The sequence below is a fragment of the Odocoileus virginianus genome, chromosome 2 (assembly GCF_023699985.2).
Source record: "Odocoileus virginianus isolate 20LAN1187 ecotype Illinois chromosome 2, Ovbor_1.2, whole genome shotgun sequence".
In the NCBI taxonomy this organism is placed as follows: Eukaryota; Metazoa; Chordata; class Mammalia; order Artiodactyla; family Cervidae; genus Odocoileus; species Odocoileus virginianus.
This window is the reverse complement of record NC_069675.1, coordinates 58679276-58694036: the sequence shown is the minus strand read 5'-3', so window position 1 is coordinate 58694036 and position 14761 is coordinate 58679276. Positions and strand designations below refer to the sequence as shown.

The window sequence follows — 14761 nt, the reverse complement described above, 5'->3', positions numbered from 1 at the left end:
AGGAAGTATTTGTCTTTATGTTACTTACAGACTTTCTAAAACAAAATGCTTAAGTTAAAATTTTATAATTTAATTTCTGCAGCTGTGTTCGGTATATGCTATATATATTTATATATGGGCTTCCCAGGTAGCTCAGTGGTAAACAGTCCACCTGCCTATGCAGGAGACTCAGGAGACAGGAGATCCATCCCTGGGTCAAGAAGATCCTTTGGAGAAAGAAATGGCAACTCATTCCAATACTCTTGCCTGGGAAATCCCGTGGACAGAGGAGACTGGCAGGCTACAGTCAGACATGACTGAGCTCGTGCACACACACACACATTTATATATGTTCTATATGAGATACATACATACCTGCTAATATGCTGCTGATACTTAAGGTGGTAGTTGACTGTATTGAGTAGCATTCTAGATTAATATGCAGTGCTGTGTGTGACAACTGAAGAAAAACCACAGTCTATCTGAACATACTTGTTATATTTCTTACAGGTTCTGAGTTCTGTACGCACAGAATGGGACCCACTGGATGTTCGCTTTGACACCAGACATCCTAATCAGATGTTGACAGTGGAGTGCTCCATCAGTGTAGACAGAGAGCCCGCGGCTGACAGCTGCGTCTATGAATGTGTTCGGAACAAAATCCAGTGTGTATCAGTCACCAGAATACCACTAAAATCAAAGGCCATTAGTTGTTGCAGGAATGCTACTGACGACAAACTGATCCTGGGCTGTGAAGATTCTTCAGTAATTCTTTATGAAACTCACCGTAGAGTGACTCTCTTAGCTCAGGCTGAACTTCTGCCTTCATTAATAAGCTGCCACCCAAGTGGGGCCATTCTGCTAGTTGGCAGTAACCAAGGGGAGCTGCAAATATTTGATATGGCTCTTTCTCCTATTAACATCCAGCTTTTGGCTGAAGACAACTCACCTAGGGAGACTCTACAATTCAAAAAATTCTTTGATGTTTCTAGCAGTCTTGTTCAAATGCAGTGGATAGCGCCTCAGGTTGTTTCTAAGAAGCCTGAAAGTGGGGACATCTATAATCTCCTCTTCCTCAGGTTTGACAGAGGACCTTTGGGTGTACTTCTGTTTAAACTTGGTAAGTCAAGGAAGTTGGTGAGTAAATAAATTTTTTTATGATGACAGTATAATTAAGACAGTAAAACTATTCCTGGAATGCAGATTTTTTTTGTTTCTCATCCCATCAATATGCTTACATTTTAAACATTTCATGTAGTTTCTTTAAGAAAGTTTTGTGGATGATTTTCTAAAGTGTCAAGGTCCATTATATATTCAAAAATTTTGAAATTGCATTAATTTTCCATCACATAAATAAAAAGCCTGAGCTGTCCATATATGACGCTTTCCAAAATAATCTACTAAAAAAACTCCTTAAGAAATAGTACATATGAAAATATTTTAAAAGTACTTACTATATCCATTGTAAAATTCTGTGTGTAGGGATATAATACTTTTTCTATTAAGTTATTTTAGATGAGTGTTCATTTCTTTCCAGATTGAAAATGTGTAAAACAAATGTTTTAAAAGAAGAGGAAGGAAAATGCTTGGTTAGAATTTGCTAAAGATATTTTTGTAACTTTATGTTTTTCTTTTAGATAAAAATATTCAAAAAATTATTTCAATATTAGGAAAATTATGTATTAATGTATACTATTTCAACCAGGAGGCTTTAAAGCAGAATTTTATTTGCCTTCTAAAGGTTGGTATTACCAGCTATGTCCTAAAATATATGATATTTTTTAGGCAGTTTTGATAATTTAACATTCTTGAGAGGAACTCACTTAGGTTTAAAAAAAAATATTTCAATTAGTGCACATTATTGCAACCTGAAAACATAGAAAAGTAGATACATTTCAAAACCCCTTATAGGATTTGGTTCTGTGGTACAAAGTTGTTTTTAAAAACATTGTAGTGTTTTGTTAAATAACAGTCAGTTTACTTTTTATTTTTAATGGATCTACTTGCCTCTGAAATAGAACGAATGAAATAAGTCTAATGAAAATGACTTAACTTGAAAGCTATCAGGGATATAAGTGAGGGCTATGTTCTTTTCACATGAAAAAAAAAGAACCTCAATCCATTCATAACATTAGTATTATCTAAGAAAAATATGTTTGGAATCTCATCTATTATGAGATAATCCAGTTCTACTTTGCCTAGCTTACACGTGTAATAGTAGTATGTCTCCACACACAACACTTATTAAAGTGGCTGTTAGATGTTCTGCGTATCTGTTGGAACTCTCTGCCTCTCTCTGTCTATCCCAGTTACCTGTCAAACAAGAAGGCAGTCTACTAACTATACCTAGCTTTTCTTCAGCCCTCCCTTGTGGGCCTGCTCACAACAGCTTTGCAAAAAGCACAGCTTTCTCTTCCTATCTCTAGCACATTTGCCTTCTTACTAAAGTAAACAGGCTCTCAGTGTAGGGATTTAGAGGGCTTCCTGCTAATTGCCAGCTTGTAAACTTAATTGGACTATCTCCCTGGGCACTGTTCCTAAATCAATTAGGCAATGAGTTGGCTGTCACCTCTTTTTCCCAAGTAGGTCTCTTGGAAGAGAATTAGCCAATAGAAGTCAAGCATTCAAATGAAAAGGTGATAACTTCTGCAACTGACATTTATCATTTAAATTTTATTTTCATTATGACTTATACAATTTATAGAATAGGGAAATTTTATAGTCTTACAGGGTCTTTAAAAGAACAAAACATGGAGTTTCCCAGGATTTTTGAAAATGTATTATAAGATTAGTGTTTATTATATATTATTTTTCCTAGGAAGAGTAGATTCCTTGAAACAGTATATTCCAGCTAACAGATCTTTTTCTTTTTTTTTTTTTTTTTTAAAGAAAACCCTGTTTAAAGAACAGATTTTTCTTAGGATCTGCTACTAAATACATCCAGAAATTTTAATATACTTCTTGAATTAACACAGTGCTGATTCTGGGCATCCATGTGGAATTTTCATGTATAATTCAAGTTACTGCATATATAAACAGGTAGTTTCATGTGCAGTTTCCCCACTAGGGAGCATTTATGAGATGTTTTTCATATGCTTGTTATGCAAGCCTTTGGAAATTTTGACATGAAAGGTGTAGCGTACAATTTAAGAAGCTGAGATAGATCATAGTTTAAAATAGAATGCTGTCATATGTAAACGTGTCAGTGGCTGCTGCCAATATGCTAAGATTTTTGGAGTCTGACTCTTAGAATAGGTCAGTTAGTGTAATGTTGAAGGAAAACTCTGTTGAAGGCTAGAGCTTCCACTCTAAATCCTTATAATTATCACACAGATGCCACTGGAGGTTAAAAGGCCATCACCACAGTTACTATAAGAATGTGAAAAACTAACATGTCTTCCTCAGGAGGGAGCAAGACGTGTCATCCTCCTAGGTAGAGGCAGTGTGTAATCAGAATTTCTTTACCTAACAATCATTATTCATATTTCCATATATGTAAACTGGGAATAATTTTAAAAAGAGGAGTTCCTAGTTTGTATTTCTGAGATATTAAAGCTTTTCCATTCTCATCATCACCTTTTCCAGCCTTCACTGCTCTCTCATGTGATCAGCTTCTTGCCCTTTCAACAGAGACTCTCCCCTTTTAATAGGGTACTTCATTAACTTTTTGCTCCTCACCACCCACCCAACCACTTACCTCCATGTACATAAATCTTTTCGGTTTCAATTCAGTGGGATAGGAACCTTCCTCTTACCTAAGACTAGTTCCATGCCGGATCCCACAGCATTCCCCTTGACACCTTGACTCTGTCACCTTCCCTGCTCTCCCCATGAATCTTGCTACATCTGCAGTCTCGGGCCCAAGCCACACCATGAAACAAAGCAACATACATACATCTGTTCCTTAAAATTGTTTCCCCTCTGTTATTAATCAAATGTTCACTGTCCTTTCACAGTCAAGCTCTTAATAAAATAGGGAACACTGAATTTCTCTGCTTCTTCGTCTCCCATTCCCCTTCACAGCACCACCTTCTGGCTCTTCTCTTCAATGATTGTTCTCCTGGAACTGCTCTTGGAAAGGTCATCAGTGACTTCCTACTTGATACACATATTTCTCTTCAGTTACTTGATGACTTTAAAGCATTTGATGGCTCCTGACCACTTTACCATCAAATTCTCATTGTTCTTGCCTTCTGTGACTCTCGATGCAACTTTTTGGCACTTTTTATGCTCTTCTTCTGCCTCCTCATGAAAATATCCAGGCTCTCCAAGGTTCCATCTTTAGCTCCCCTCTCCCACTTTATGCAAAATGAGTTTATTTATTTATTATTTATTTTATTTTTAAAATTTATTTATTTTAATTGGAGGCTAATTACTTTACAGTATTGTAGTGGTTTTTGCCATACATTGACATGAATCCACCATGGGTGTACATGTGTTCCCCATCCTGAACCCCCCCTCCTACCTCCCTCCCCATCCCATCCCTCAGGGTCATCCAGTGCACCAGCCTTGATCACCCTGTCTCATGCATCAAACCAAGAGTTTATTTTTGATTTTGGTACCCTGTCTCTGACCTCAGCCCAGGCCACTGCTCTCCACCCCCACATGTTAACTGGGACTACAGGAAACCTACCCCCTGAGTCTACATGATTGCATCAGATTTATTATGTGCAGACTTAAAGTTGTCATCTTTCTCCCTGCTTCTCCTCCTGTATATTCCAGTTTAAGGGATGTTATAGTTATTTAGATGGACAGAATTCCAAGTTAGAAATCATCCTAGAATCCTCCCTCCTTCCTAACACCATATCCAGTCAGCAATGAAATGCCATCAGTTCTGCCTTCTGAGGTTTTGTTCAGTCACTCAGTCGTGTCTGACACTTTTGACCCCATGAACTTCAGCATGCCAGGCTTCTCTGTCCTTTACTACCTCCTGGAGTTTGCTCAAACTCATGTCCATTGAGTCAATGATGCCCTCTAACCATCTCATCCTTTGTTGCCCCCTTCTCCTCCTGCTCTCAATCTTTCCCAGCATCAGGGTCTTTTCCAACAAGTTGGATCTTCACATCAGGTGGCCAAAGTATTGGAGCTTCAGCATCAGTCCTTCTAGTGAATATTCTTGGTTGATTTCATTTAGGATTGACTTATTTGATCTCCTGGTTGTCCAAGTGACTCTCAAGAGTCTTTTCCAGCACCACAGTTCAAAAGCATCAATTCTTTGGTGTTCAACCTTCTTCATGGTCCAGCTGTCACATCCATATATGACTACGGGAAAAACCATAGCTTTGACTATATGGACCTTTGACCACAAAGTGATATCTCTGCTTTTTAATACAACGTTTACTTTGTCATAGATTTTCTTCCTAGGAGCAAGTGTCTTAATTTCATAGCTGTAGTCACTGTCCACAGTGATTTTGGAACCCAAAATGGGGTCACTGTTTCAATGGTTTCCCCATCTGTTTGGCATGAAGTGATGGAATTGGATGCCATGATCTCAGTTTTTTGAATGTTGAGTTTTAAGCCAGCTTTTTCACTCTCCTCTTTCACTTTCATCAAGAGACTCCTTAGTTCATCTTAGCTTTCTGCCATAAGGGTGGTGTCATCTGATTATCTGAGGTAGTTGATATTTCTCCTGGCAGTCTTGATTCCAGCTTGAGCTTAATCCAGCCCAGCATTTCTCATCATCTGCTCTGCATATATGTACTCTGTGAGGGGCTTCCCTCATAGCTCAGTTGGTAAAGAATCTGCCTGCAATTCAGGAGACCTGGGTTCAATTCCTGGGTTGGTAAGATCCCCTGGAGAAGGAAATGGCAATCCACTCCAATATTCTTGCCTGGAGAATCCCATGGACAGACGAGCCTACCAGGTTATAGTCCATGGGATTGCAATGAGTTGGACACGACTGAGCGACTAAACCAAACCACCACTCTGCATATAAGTTAAATAAGCAAGGTGACAGTATACAGCCTTGATGTACTCCTTTCCCAATTTTGAACCAGTTTGTTGTTCCATGTCTGGTTCTAAGTGTTGTTTCTTGACCTGCATACAGATTTCTCAGGAGGCAGGTAAGGTGGCCTGGTATTCCCATCTCTTTCAGAATCTTCCACAGTTTGTTGTGATCCACACAGTCAAAGACTTTAGTGTAGTCAGTAACGCAAAAGTAGATGTTTTTCTTGAATTCTCTTGCTTTTTTTTATGATCCAGTAGATGTTGACAATTTGATCTCTGGTACCAAATCCAGCTTGTACATCTGGAAGTTCTCAGTTCACATACTGTTGAAATCTACTTTGAAGGATTTTGAGCATTACCTTCATTAATTGCATGTGAAATGAACGCAGTTGTGCAGTAGTTTGGACATTCTTTTACATTGCCATTCTTTGAGATTAAAATGAAAAATGGCCTTTTTCAGTCCTGTGGCCACTGCTGACTTTTCCAAATTTGCTAACATATTGAGTACAGCATTTTAACAGCATCATCTTTTAGGATTTGAAATAGGTCAACTGGAATTCCATCACCTCCACTAGCTTTCTTTGTAGTAATGCTTCCTAAGGCCTACTTGACTTCACATTCCAGGATGTCTGGCTCTAGGTGAGTGATCACACCATTGTGGGTACCCTTATTTGTACAGTTTTCTGTATATTCTTGCCACCTCTTCTTAATATCTTCTGCTAGGTCCATACCATTTCTGTCCTATATTGTGCCCATCTTTGCATGGAATGTTCCCTTGGTATCTCTAATTTTCTCAAAGAGATTTCTAGTCTTTCCCATTCTGTTTTTTTCCCTGTATTTCTTTGCACTGTTCACTTCTGTAGGCTTTCTTATCTCTCGTTGCTGTTCTTTGGAACTCTGCCTTCAGATGGGTATATCTTTCCTTTTCCCTTTTGCCTTTCACTCCTTTCCCCACTGTTTGTAAGGCCTCCTCAGACAACCATGTTGCTTTTTTTGCATTTCTTTTTCTTGGGTATGGTTTTGATCACCACCTCCTGTGCAGTGTTACGAACCTCTGCCTTAGTTCTTCAGGCACTTCGTTTACCAGCTTAAATCCCTTGAATCTATTTGCCACTTCCTCTGTATAATCATAAGGGATTTGGTTTAGGTCACACCTGAATGGACTAGAGGTTTTCCCCTACTTTATTCAATTTAAGTCTGAATTTGGCAATAAGGAGTTCATGATCTGAGCCACAGTCAGCTCGCGGTCTTGTTTTTGCTGACTGTATAGGGCTTCTCCATCTTTGGCTGCAAAGAATGTAATCAGTCTGATTTTGATATTGACCATCTGGTGATGTCCATGTGTAGTGTTGTTAGAAGAGGGTATTTGCTATGACCAGTGTGTTTTCTAGGCAAATGTTGGCAAAATGAAGCCTTTGCCCTGCTTCATTTTGTACTCCAAGGCCAAACTTGCCTGTTACTCCAGGTGTCTCTTGACTTTGTGCTTTTGTCTTCCAGTCCTCTATGATGAAAAGGACATCACTGCCTAAAACATCTCATTCTATTCAGCCTTGCTGTGACCTTAAATCTAGACCTTCCCTATTGTACCATGATCAAACAGTGGCCCTCTGTCTGTAATGCTCTGCCTTCTAATCTTCCTTACCTGCTGCTCAATTAATCCCCTTAATTGCCACCGGAGTGCACATCTGGTCATAGATTTGGCTTCCCTGGTGATAAAGATTTTGCCTGCAATGCAGGAGACACTAGTTTGATCCCTGGGTCAGGAAGATGCCCTGAAGAAGGGATTGGCTATCCACTCCAGGATTCTCCTTGGGGAATTCCATGGGCACCGGAGCATGGTAGGCTACCGTCCACGGGGTCGCAAAGAGCTGGGCATGACTGCGTGACTGACACTTTCAGTCTTCTCTCCTCTGCGCTTGAAACCCTTCAGGAGTTAGGAAGCCCCGTGTGTCTCCCAGGCCTCGCCTCGGCTCTGCTGCCGTAGGAGCTTCCCAGTCGCAGCATGTGCTCTCCCTCTCCTCTTTCCATAGTGTGTTGGTTATTCGTCTACTTACAGTGCTCCTACAGTGTGCTCACAACACCTGCAAAGCTAGGAAAAGGTCTGCTGTCCAAGTGGTGATACTAAACAAATAATTAAAGCTAACTTCTTCCCTCTCATAGGATTTTGACAATCATGGGCGATATTATGTATGTATCTGTCACTTCATCTAAATAGCAAGTAGTATGATTTTTCGCTCAGAACTTTTGTAAGAAGTATATGTTCTTTAAAAGTTATTTTTAATAAGTTATTTAAAGTTTACTTTACCAAAGTGGTAACTGGTGGCAACTTACTGCTGGAAGAAAATGTCAGGTACTTTATTAGATGCCTAGTCATCTTAAAACTGGATCTCATGTCATTTGAGATGGATTGCTTTTCCAGACGGCATTCTGCTTTCTTCATACAAAAGTGATGACAGATTTTTAAATCAAGTTTTTCAAGTATAATTTACAAATAAATTATACCTATTTTAAATGTATAGATCAATGAGTTTTGGGAAATATGTATATCCTCATGATTCCCAGAGACTGTTAGAGGGCACAAACAAAGCATTGTGTGTCCGAGGAACCAGGAGAAAGGAGAAATGACCCCACTAGAGACTGAGCCAGACCTGCCTGTGAGTGATGCAGGGTCTCCTGCAGAGGTGTGTGTCAGCAGTGGCCTGCTGTGGGGTGTGGGGAGGTGCGTGTTGGCAAAAGTCCATTTGGAGGTCACCTTTAGCCCTAACGTAGAATCTGTAGCCTCAGGATAGGGTCACCTCAGGCCAAACAATTAATGGGGTTGGGGGCGGGGAGGGGACACAGCCCCACCCATCAGTAGAAAATTGGATTAAAAATTTACTGAGCATGACCCTGCCCAACAGTGGAAGACCAAGTTTTCCTCACAGTCAGTCTCTCCCATTGAGAAGAGATTCTGGCAATGCCAAAGAATGTTCAAACTACCACACAATCGCACTCATCTCACATGCTAGCAAAGTAATACTCAAAATTCTCCAAGCTAGGCTTCAACAGTATGTGAACTGAGAACTTCCAGATGTTCAAGCTGGATTTAGAAAAGGCAGAGGAACCAGAGATCAAATTGCCAACATCCGTTGGATCACTGAAAAAGCAATAGAGTTCCAGAAAAACATCTGCTTTATTGACTACGCCAAATCCTTTGACTATATGGACCACAACAAACTGTGGAAAATTCTTAAGAGATGGGAATACTAGGCCACCTGACCTGCCACCTGAGAAGTCTGGTCTTCAACCCCATGTACTAGGGGGAAAAAAGTACAAATATACATGACATAGAATACTACATACCATTTTATTCTAAATTGGCATTTAAAGATTATCATCTTTGATTACTAATGATTATTCAGTTCAGTTCAGTCACTCAGTCGTATCTGACTCTTTGCGACCCCATGGACTGCAGCACACCAGGCTTCCCTGTCCATCACCAACTCCCGGAGCTTACTCAAACTCATGTCCATCGAATTGGTGATGCCATCCAACCATCTCATCCTCCGTCGTCCCCTTCTCCTCCCACCTTCAATCTTTCCCAGCATCAGGGTCTTTTCTAAGAAGTCAGTTCTTTGCATCAGGTGGCCAAAGTATTGGAGTTTCAGCTTCACCATCAGTCCTTCCAGTGAATATTCAGGACAGATTTCCTTTAGGATGGACTGGTTGGATCTCCTTTCAGTCCAAGGGACTCTCAAGGGCCTTCTCCAACACCACAGTTCAAAAGCATCAATTCTTCGGTGCTCAGCTTTCTTTATAGTCCAACTCTCACATCCATACACGACTACTGGAAAAACCAGTAGTCTGTGAATCAAGGTAAATTGGACATGGTCAAGCAGAAGATGGCAAGAGTGAATATCAACATCTTGGGAAGGGATGGGTGAATGTAATTCAGATGACCATTATGTATATTATTATGGGCAAGAATCCCTTAGAAGAAATGAAGTAACCCTCATAGTCAACAAGAGAGACTGAAATGCAACACTTTGGTGCAACTTCAAAAATGACAGAATGATCTCGGTTCATTTCCAAGGCAAACCATACAGTATCACAGCAATCCAAGTCTGTGCCCCAACCAGTAATGCCAAAGAAGCTGAAGTTGAACGATTCTATGAAGACCTACAAGACCTTCTAGAATGAATACCAGAAAAAGATGTCCTTTTCAGCGTGGGGGATTGGAGTGCAAAAGTAGGAACTCTAGAGACCTGGAGGAACAAGCAGGTTTGGCCTTGGAGTACAAAATGAAGCAGCACAAAGACTAACAGCTTTACCAAGAGAATGAAGTGGTCATAGCAAACACCCTCTTCCAGCAACCCAAGAAACAACTTTACACATGAACATCATCAGATGGTCAATACAGAAATCAGATTGATACATTCTTTGCAGTCAAAGATGGAGAAGCTCTATTGAGTAGGCAAAACAAGACCTCGAGCTCACTGAGGCTCAGATCATCAGTTCCTTATCACAAAATTCAGGCTTAAATTGAGGAAAGTAGGGAAAACCACAAGACCATTCAGGTATGACCTAAAACAAATCCCTTTTGGTTATACAGCGGAGGTGGTGAATACATTCAAGGGATTAGATCTGATAGAGTGCCTTAGGAACTACAGACGGAGGTTTGTAACATTGTATGGTGGGAGTGACCAAAACCATCCTCAAGAAAAAGAATGTAAGAAGGCAAAGTGATTGTCTGAGGAGGCCTTACAAATAGCTAATAAAACAAGAGAAGTGAAAAGCAAAGGAGAAAAGGGAAAGAGATACCCATCTGAATGCAAAGTTCCAAAGAACAGCAGTGAGAGATAAGAAAGCCTTCTTAAGTGAACAAAACAAAGAAATAGAGAAAAACAATAGAATGGCAAAGACTAGAGATCTCTTCAAAAAAAATTGGAGACACCGAGGGAACATTCCATGTAAATATGGGCACAGTAAAGGAAAACGGCAAGGACCTAAGAGAAGCAGAAGATATTAAGAAGAGGTGCCAAGAATATACAGAAGAACTATACAAAAAAGATCTTAATGACCCAGATAACCACAATGTTGTGGTCACTCACCTAGAGCCAGACATCCTGGAATGTGAAGTTAAGTGGGTCTTAGGAAGCACACTACAAAGAAAGCTAGTGGAGGTGATGGAATTCGAGCTGAGTTACTTTGGATCCTAAAAGATGATGCTGTTAAATTGCTGCACTGAATATGCTAGCAAATTTAGAAAAGTTAGCTGTGGCCACAGGACTGGAAAAGGTCAGTTTTCATTCCAGTCCCAAAGAAAGGCAATGCCAAAGAATGTTCAAACTACCGTACAGTTCACTAATTTTACATGCTACCAAGATTATGCTCAAAATCCTTCAAGCTAGGCTTCAGCAGTTCATGAACTGAAAACTTTCAGATGTATAGCTGGATTTAGGAAAGGCAAAGGAACCAGAGATCAAATTGCTAACGTCCACTATGTCATAGAAAAAGCAAGGGAATTCCAGAAAAATATCTACTTCTGCTTCATTGACTACACTAAAGTCTTTGACTGTTGATCACAACAAACTGTAGAAAATTTTTGAAGAGATGGGAATCCCAGACCACCTTACCTGCCTCCTGAGAAACCTGTATGCAGGTCAACAAGCAGCAGTTAGAAACAGATATGGAACAATGGACTGTTTAAAAATTGGGAAAGGAGCATCTCAAGGCTGAATATTGTCACCCTTCTTATTTAACTTCTATGCAGAGTACATCATGCAAAATGTCGTGCTGGGTGAATCAGAAGCTGGAATCAAAATTGCTGGGAGAAATATAAGCAACCTCATATATGCAGATCATACCACTCTAATGGAGCTTTGCAGATGGAGCTGGTGATAAAGAACCTGCCTGCCAATAAGGAGGTATAAGAGATGTGAGCTCAGTCCCTGGATTGGGATGATCCCCTGGGGGCAGGTATGGAAACCCACTCAAGTATTCTTGCCTGGAGAATCCCATGGACAGAGAAACCTGGCAGGCTGCAGGCCATTGGGTCACACAAAGTCGGACAGGTCTGAAGTGACTTAGCATGCACACACCGCTCTAGTGGCACAAAGTGAAGAGGAACTAAAGACCCTTTTGATGATGGTGAAAGAAGAGAGTTAAAAAGCTGTCTTAAACCTCATACAGTCATATAGTCTTTATGGACCTGTATAGTTATATAGTACCTATAGTTATATAGGTTTGTATAGTCATATAGGTGCATATAGCCAAAGCTCTGGTTTTTCCATTAGTCATGTACAGATGTGAGAGCTGGACCATAAAGAAGGCTGAGCACTGAAAAACTGATGCTTTCGAACTGTGGTGCTGGAGAAGACTCTAGAGTCCCTTGGACAAGGAGGAGATCAAACCAGTCAGTCCTAAAGGTGATCAACCCTGAATATTCAGTATAAGGACTGATGCTGAAGCTGAAGCCTCAGTACTTTGGCCACCTGATGCAAAGATATGACTCATTGGAAAAGACTGAGAGCAGGAGAAGAGGGCAACAGAGGATGAGATGGTTAAATGGCATCACCGACTCAATGACCATGAGTTTTAGCAAACTCCAGGAGATAGTGAAGTACAGGGAAGCCTGGCATGCTTCAGTCCATGGGGTCGCAGAGTTGAACACCACTTAAGAGACTGAACAACAATGTGATTACCACCATAATCAAGATGTAAAACATTTCCACCACCCTCAAAATTCTCTCAAGCCCCTTTGCGGTCAGTCCCTGCCTCCCTCAAAGCTAAAGCACATTGATCTGTTGTCTATGACAGGTTAGATCTGCTTTTTCTAGAAGTTCATAGAAGTAGACTAATAAACTTACTCGTTCGTATCTGGCTACTTTCACTCCCTATTAATCTTTGTGAAGTTTCCATATTGGTGTGTATATCTGTAAATTTTCATTTACATTATTGAGTAGTATTCCATTATATAGAGATATCACAATTTATCTTCACATGTTGACAGGCATTTGAGTTGTTTCCAATTTTAGCCAGTTTCATTGAAAATGATCTGTTCTTTCATGTGCTAGTCTTTGTATGGAGGTCTATTCTGATTTCTTTTGGGAAAAACCTTGGAACTGAGCACTACGCTAAGTTTAAGAGGAAAATAGTTTGGAGTTCCAGTTATTCCACATCTTCACTAAAACTTGATATTATTGCTGTTTTTAATTGTAGCCATTGTAGTAGGTGTAGTTGGTGTTAGTTGGCATTTCCCTGATGAACCTTAGAGTTGTTCATCTTTTATGTGTTTATTTCCATATATCTTCCCTTATGAAGTATATGTTCAAAGAAATCTTTTGCCCCAGTTGAATTGGATTGTTTTTTATTGAATCATAAGTTTTTATATATTCTGAACACAAGTTCTTTTTTGGATACTAGTATTGTGAATATTGAGTCTATAGATCAGTTTGGGATAGAATGACAATTTAACAATATTGTAGTGTTAGTTGCTCAGTTGTGTCCAACTCCTTGCCATCCTACAGACTGCTCTGTCCGTGGGATTCTCCAGGCAAAAATACTGGAGCGGATTGCCATTCCCTTCTCCAGAGGATCTTCCTGACCCAGGGATCGAACCCAGGTCTCCTGCATTGCAGACAGATTCTTTATGGTTTGAGCAACAGGGAAGACCTAGCAATATTGAATCTCCCAATTTATGACCACAATATATCTCTCCATTTATCCAGGCCTTTAATTTCTCCCAGCAGTGCTTTATATTTTAAAATGTACAAGATCTTGTAAATAGTTTGTTCATGTTTTTGGATGCTATTGTAAATAGTATTTTTAATTACAAGTTTTAATTGTTCATTGGGATTTTATAAAAATAAAATTTGAAAATATTGAACATGTATCCTGCAGTTCTGTTAAGCTCATTTGTTTTAGTGACTTTTTATTATAGATTACTTAGGATTTTCTACATAGATGATTATGACAACTACAATTAAAAACAAGTTTCATATATTCTTATCCTACCTGAGGGCCTTTTGTTTTCTTCTCTGTTTTACTATCTAGGATGGTACAATATTAAAGAGAAGTGAAAACAGAGGATATCTTTGCTTTGTTTCCGATCTTAGGTGGACAGCATTTAATACAGTGTATGTATGATGTTACTGAGCTTCCCTGGTGGCTCAGATGGTAAAGAATCTGCCTGCAGTGTTGGAGACCCAGATTCAATCCAAGGGTTGGGAAGATCCCCTGGAGAAGCGAATGGCTACCCACTCCAGTATTCTTTTTTTTTAAATATATATATTTTATTGAAGTATAGTTGACCTGCCGTGTTTCAGGTGCAGAGTAAGGTGATTCAGTTAAACACATACACATATATTATTTTTGGAATTATTTTCAATTATAGATTATTATAAGATACTGGCTGTAGTTCCCTGTGGTATACAGTACACCTTAGATGCTTCTTGCATATCTATTTTTTTTTTTTACTTAGAAATCTAGCATTCTATTCATTCTAAGTCAAACAAGTGTAATCAAAATGTCATAAATTTTTTAGTTAGGCAAAAATTCATAAGTATTCTAAAATATATATATTATACATATTTTAAAGAAGAGATGGAGAAAATTGATAAACCTAAACTAAATGAAATCAGAGCACTGAATATGAAATAGAAAAAGTGAAACAAACTAGATAAAAGATCTTCATATAGTTCAGTTGTTTCTGCATATGGCTGATCATTAGAAAAATATCTAGAGCTCTGGAGAAAAAAAAGCAATACCTAGGCATTTGTATTTCTCATAAAGCTCCAAGGTAATTCTAATATGCATCTGGATTTTAAAAAGTGACTACAGGTTTTTCTATTAAACT

The 14761-nt window shown here is 39.3% G+C and overlaps 1 protein-coding gene across 9 annotated transcripts in view; it reads left to right on the top strand.

Annotated features, from left to right (window-relative positions):
* The window catches only part of WDPCP (WD repeat containing planar cell polarity effector), a 273308-nt gene that overhangs the window by 157887 nt on the left and 100660 nt on the right, over positions 1–14761 (top strand). For all 9 annotated transcript variants that reach the window (XR_011492660.1, XM_070480150.1, XM_070480148.1 and 6 more), the window contains one exon: positions 490–1099. Coding sequence is in view for 8 of the 9 variants with exons in the window: in XM_070480150.1 (XP_070336251.1) it covers positions 490–1099 (610 nt within the window). In the remaining variant the exon portion in view is untranslated. The remainder of the gene's footprint in view (positions 1–489; positions 1100–14761) is intronic.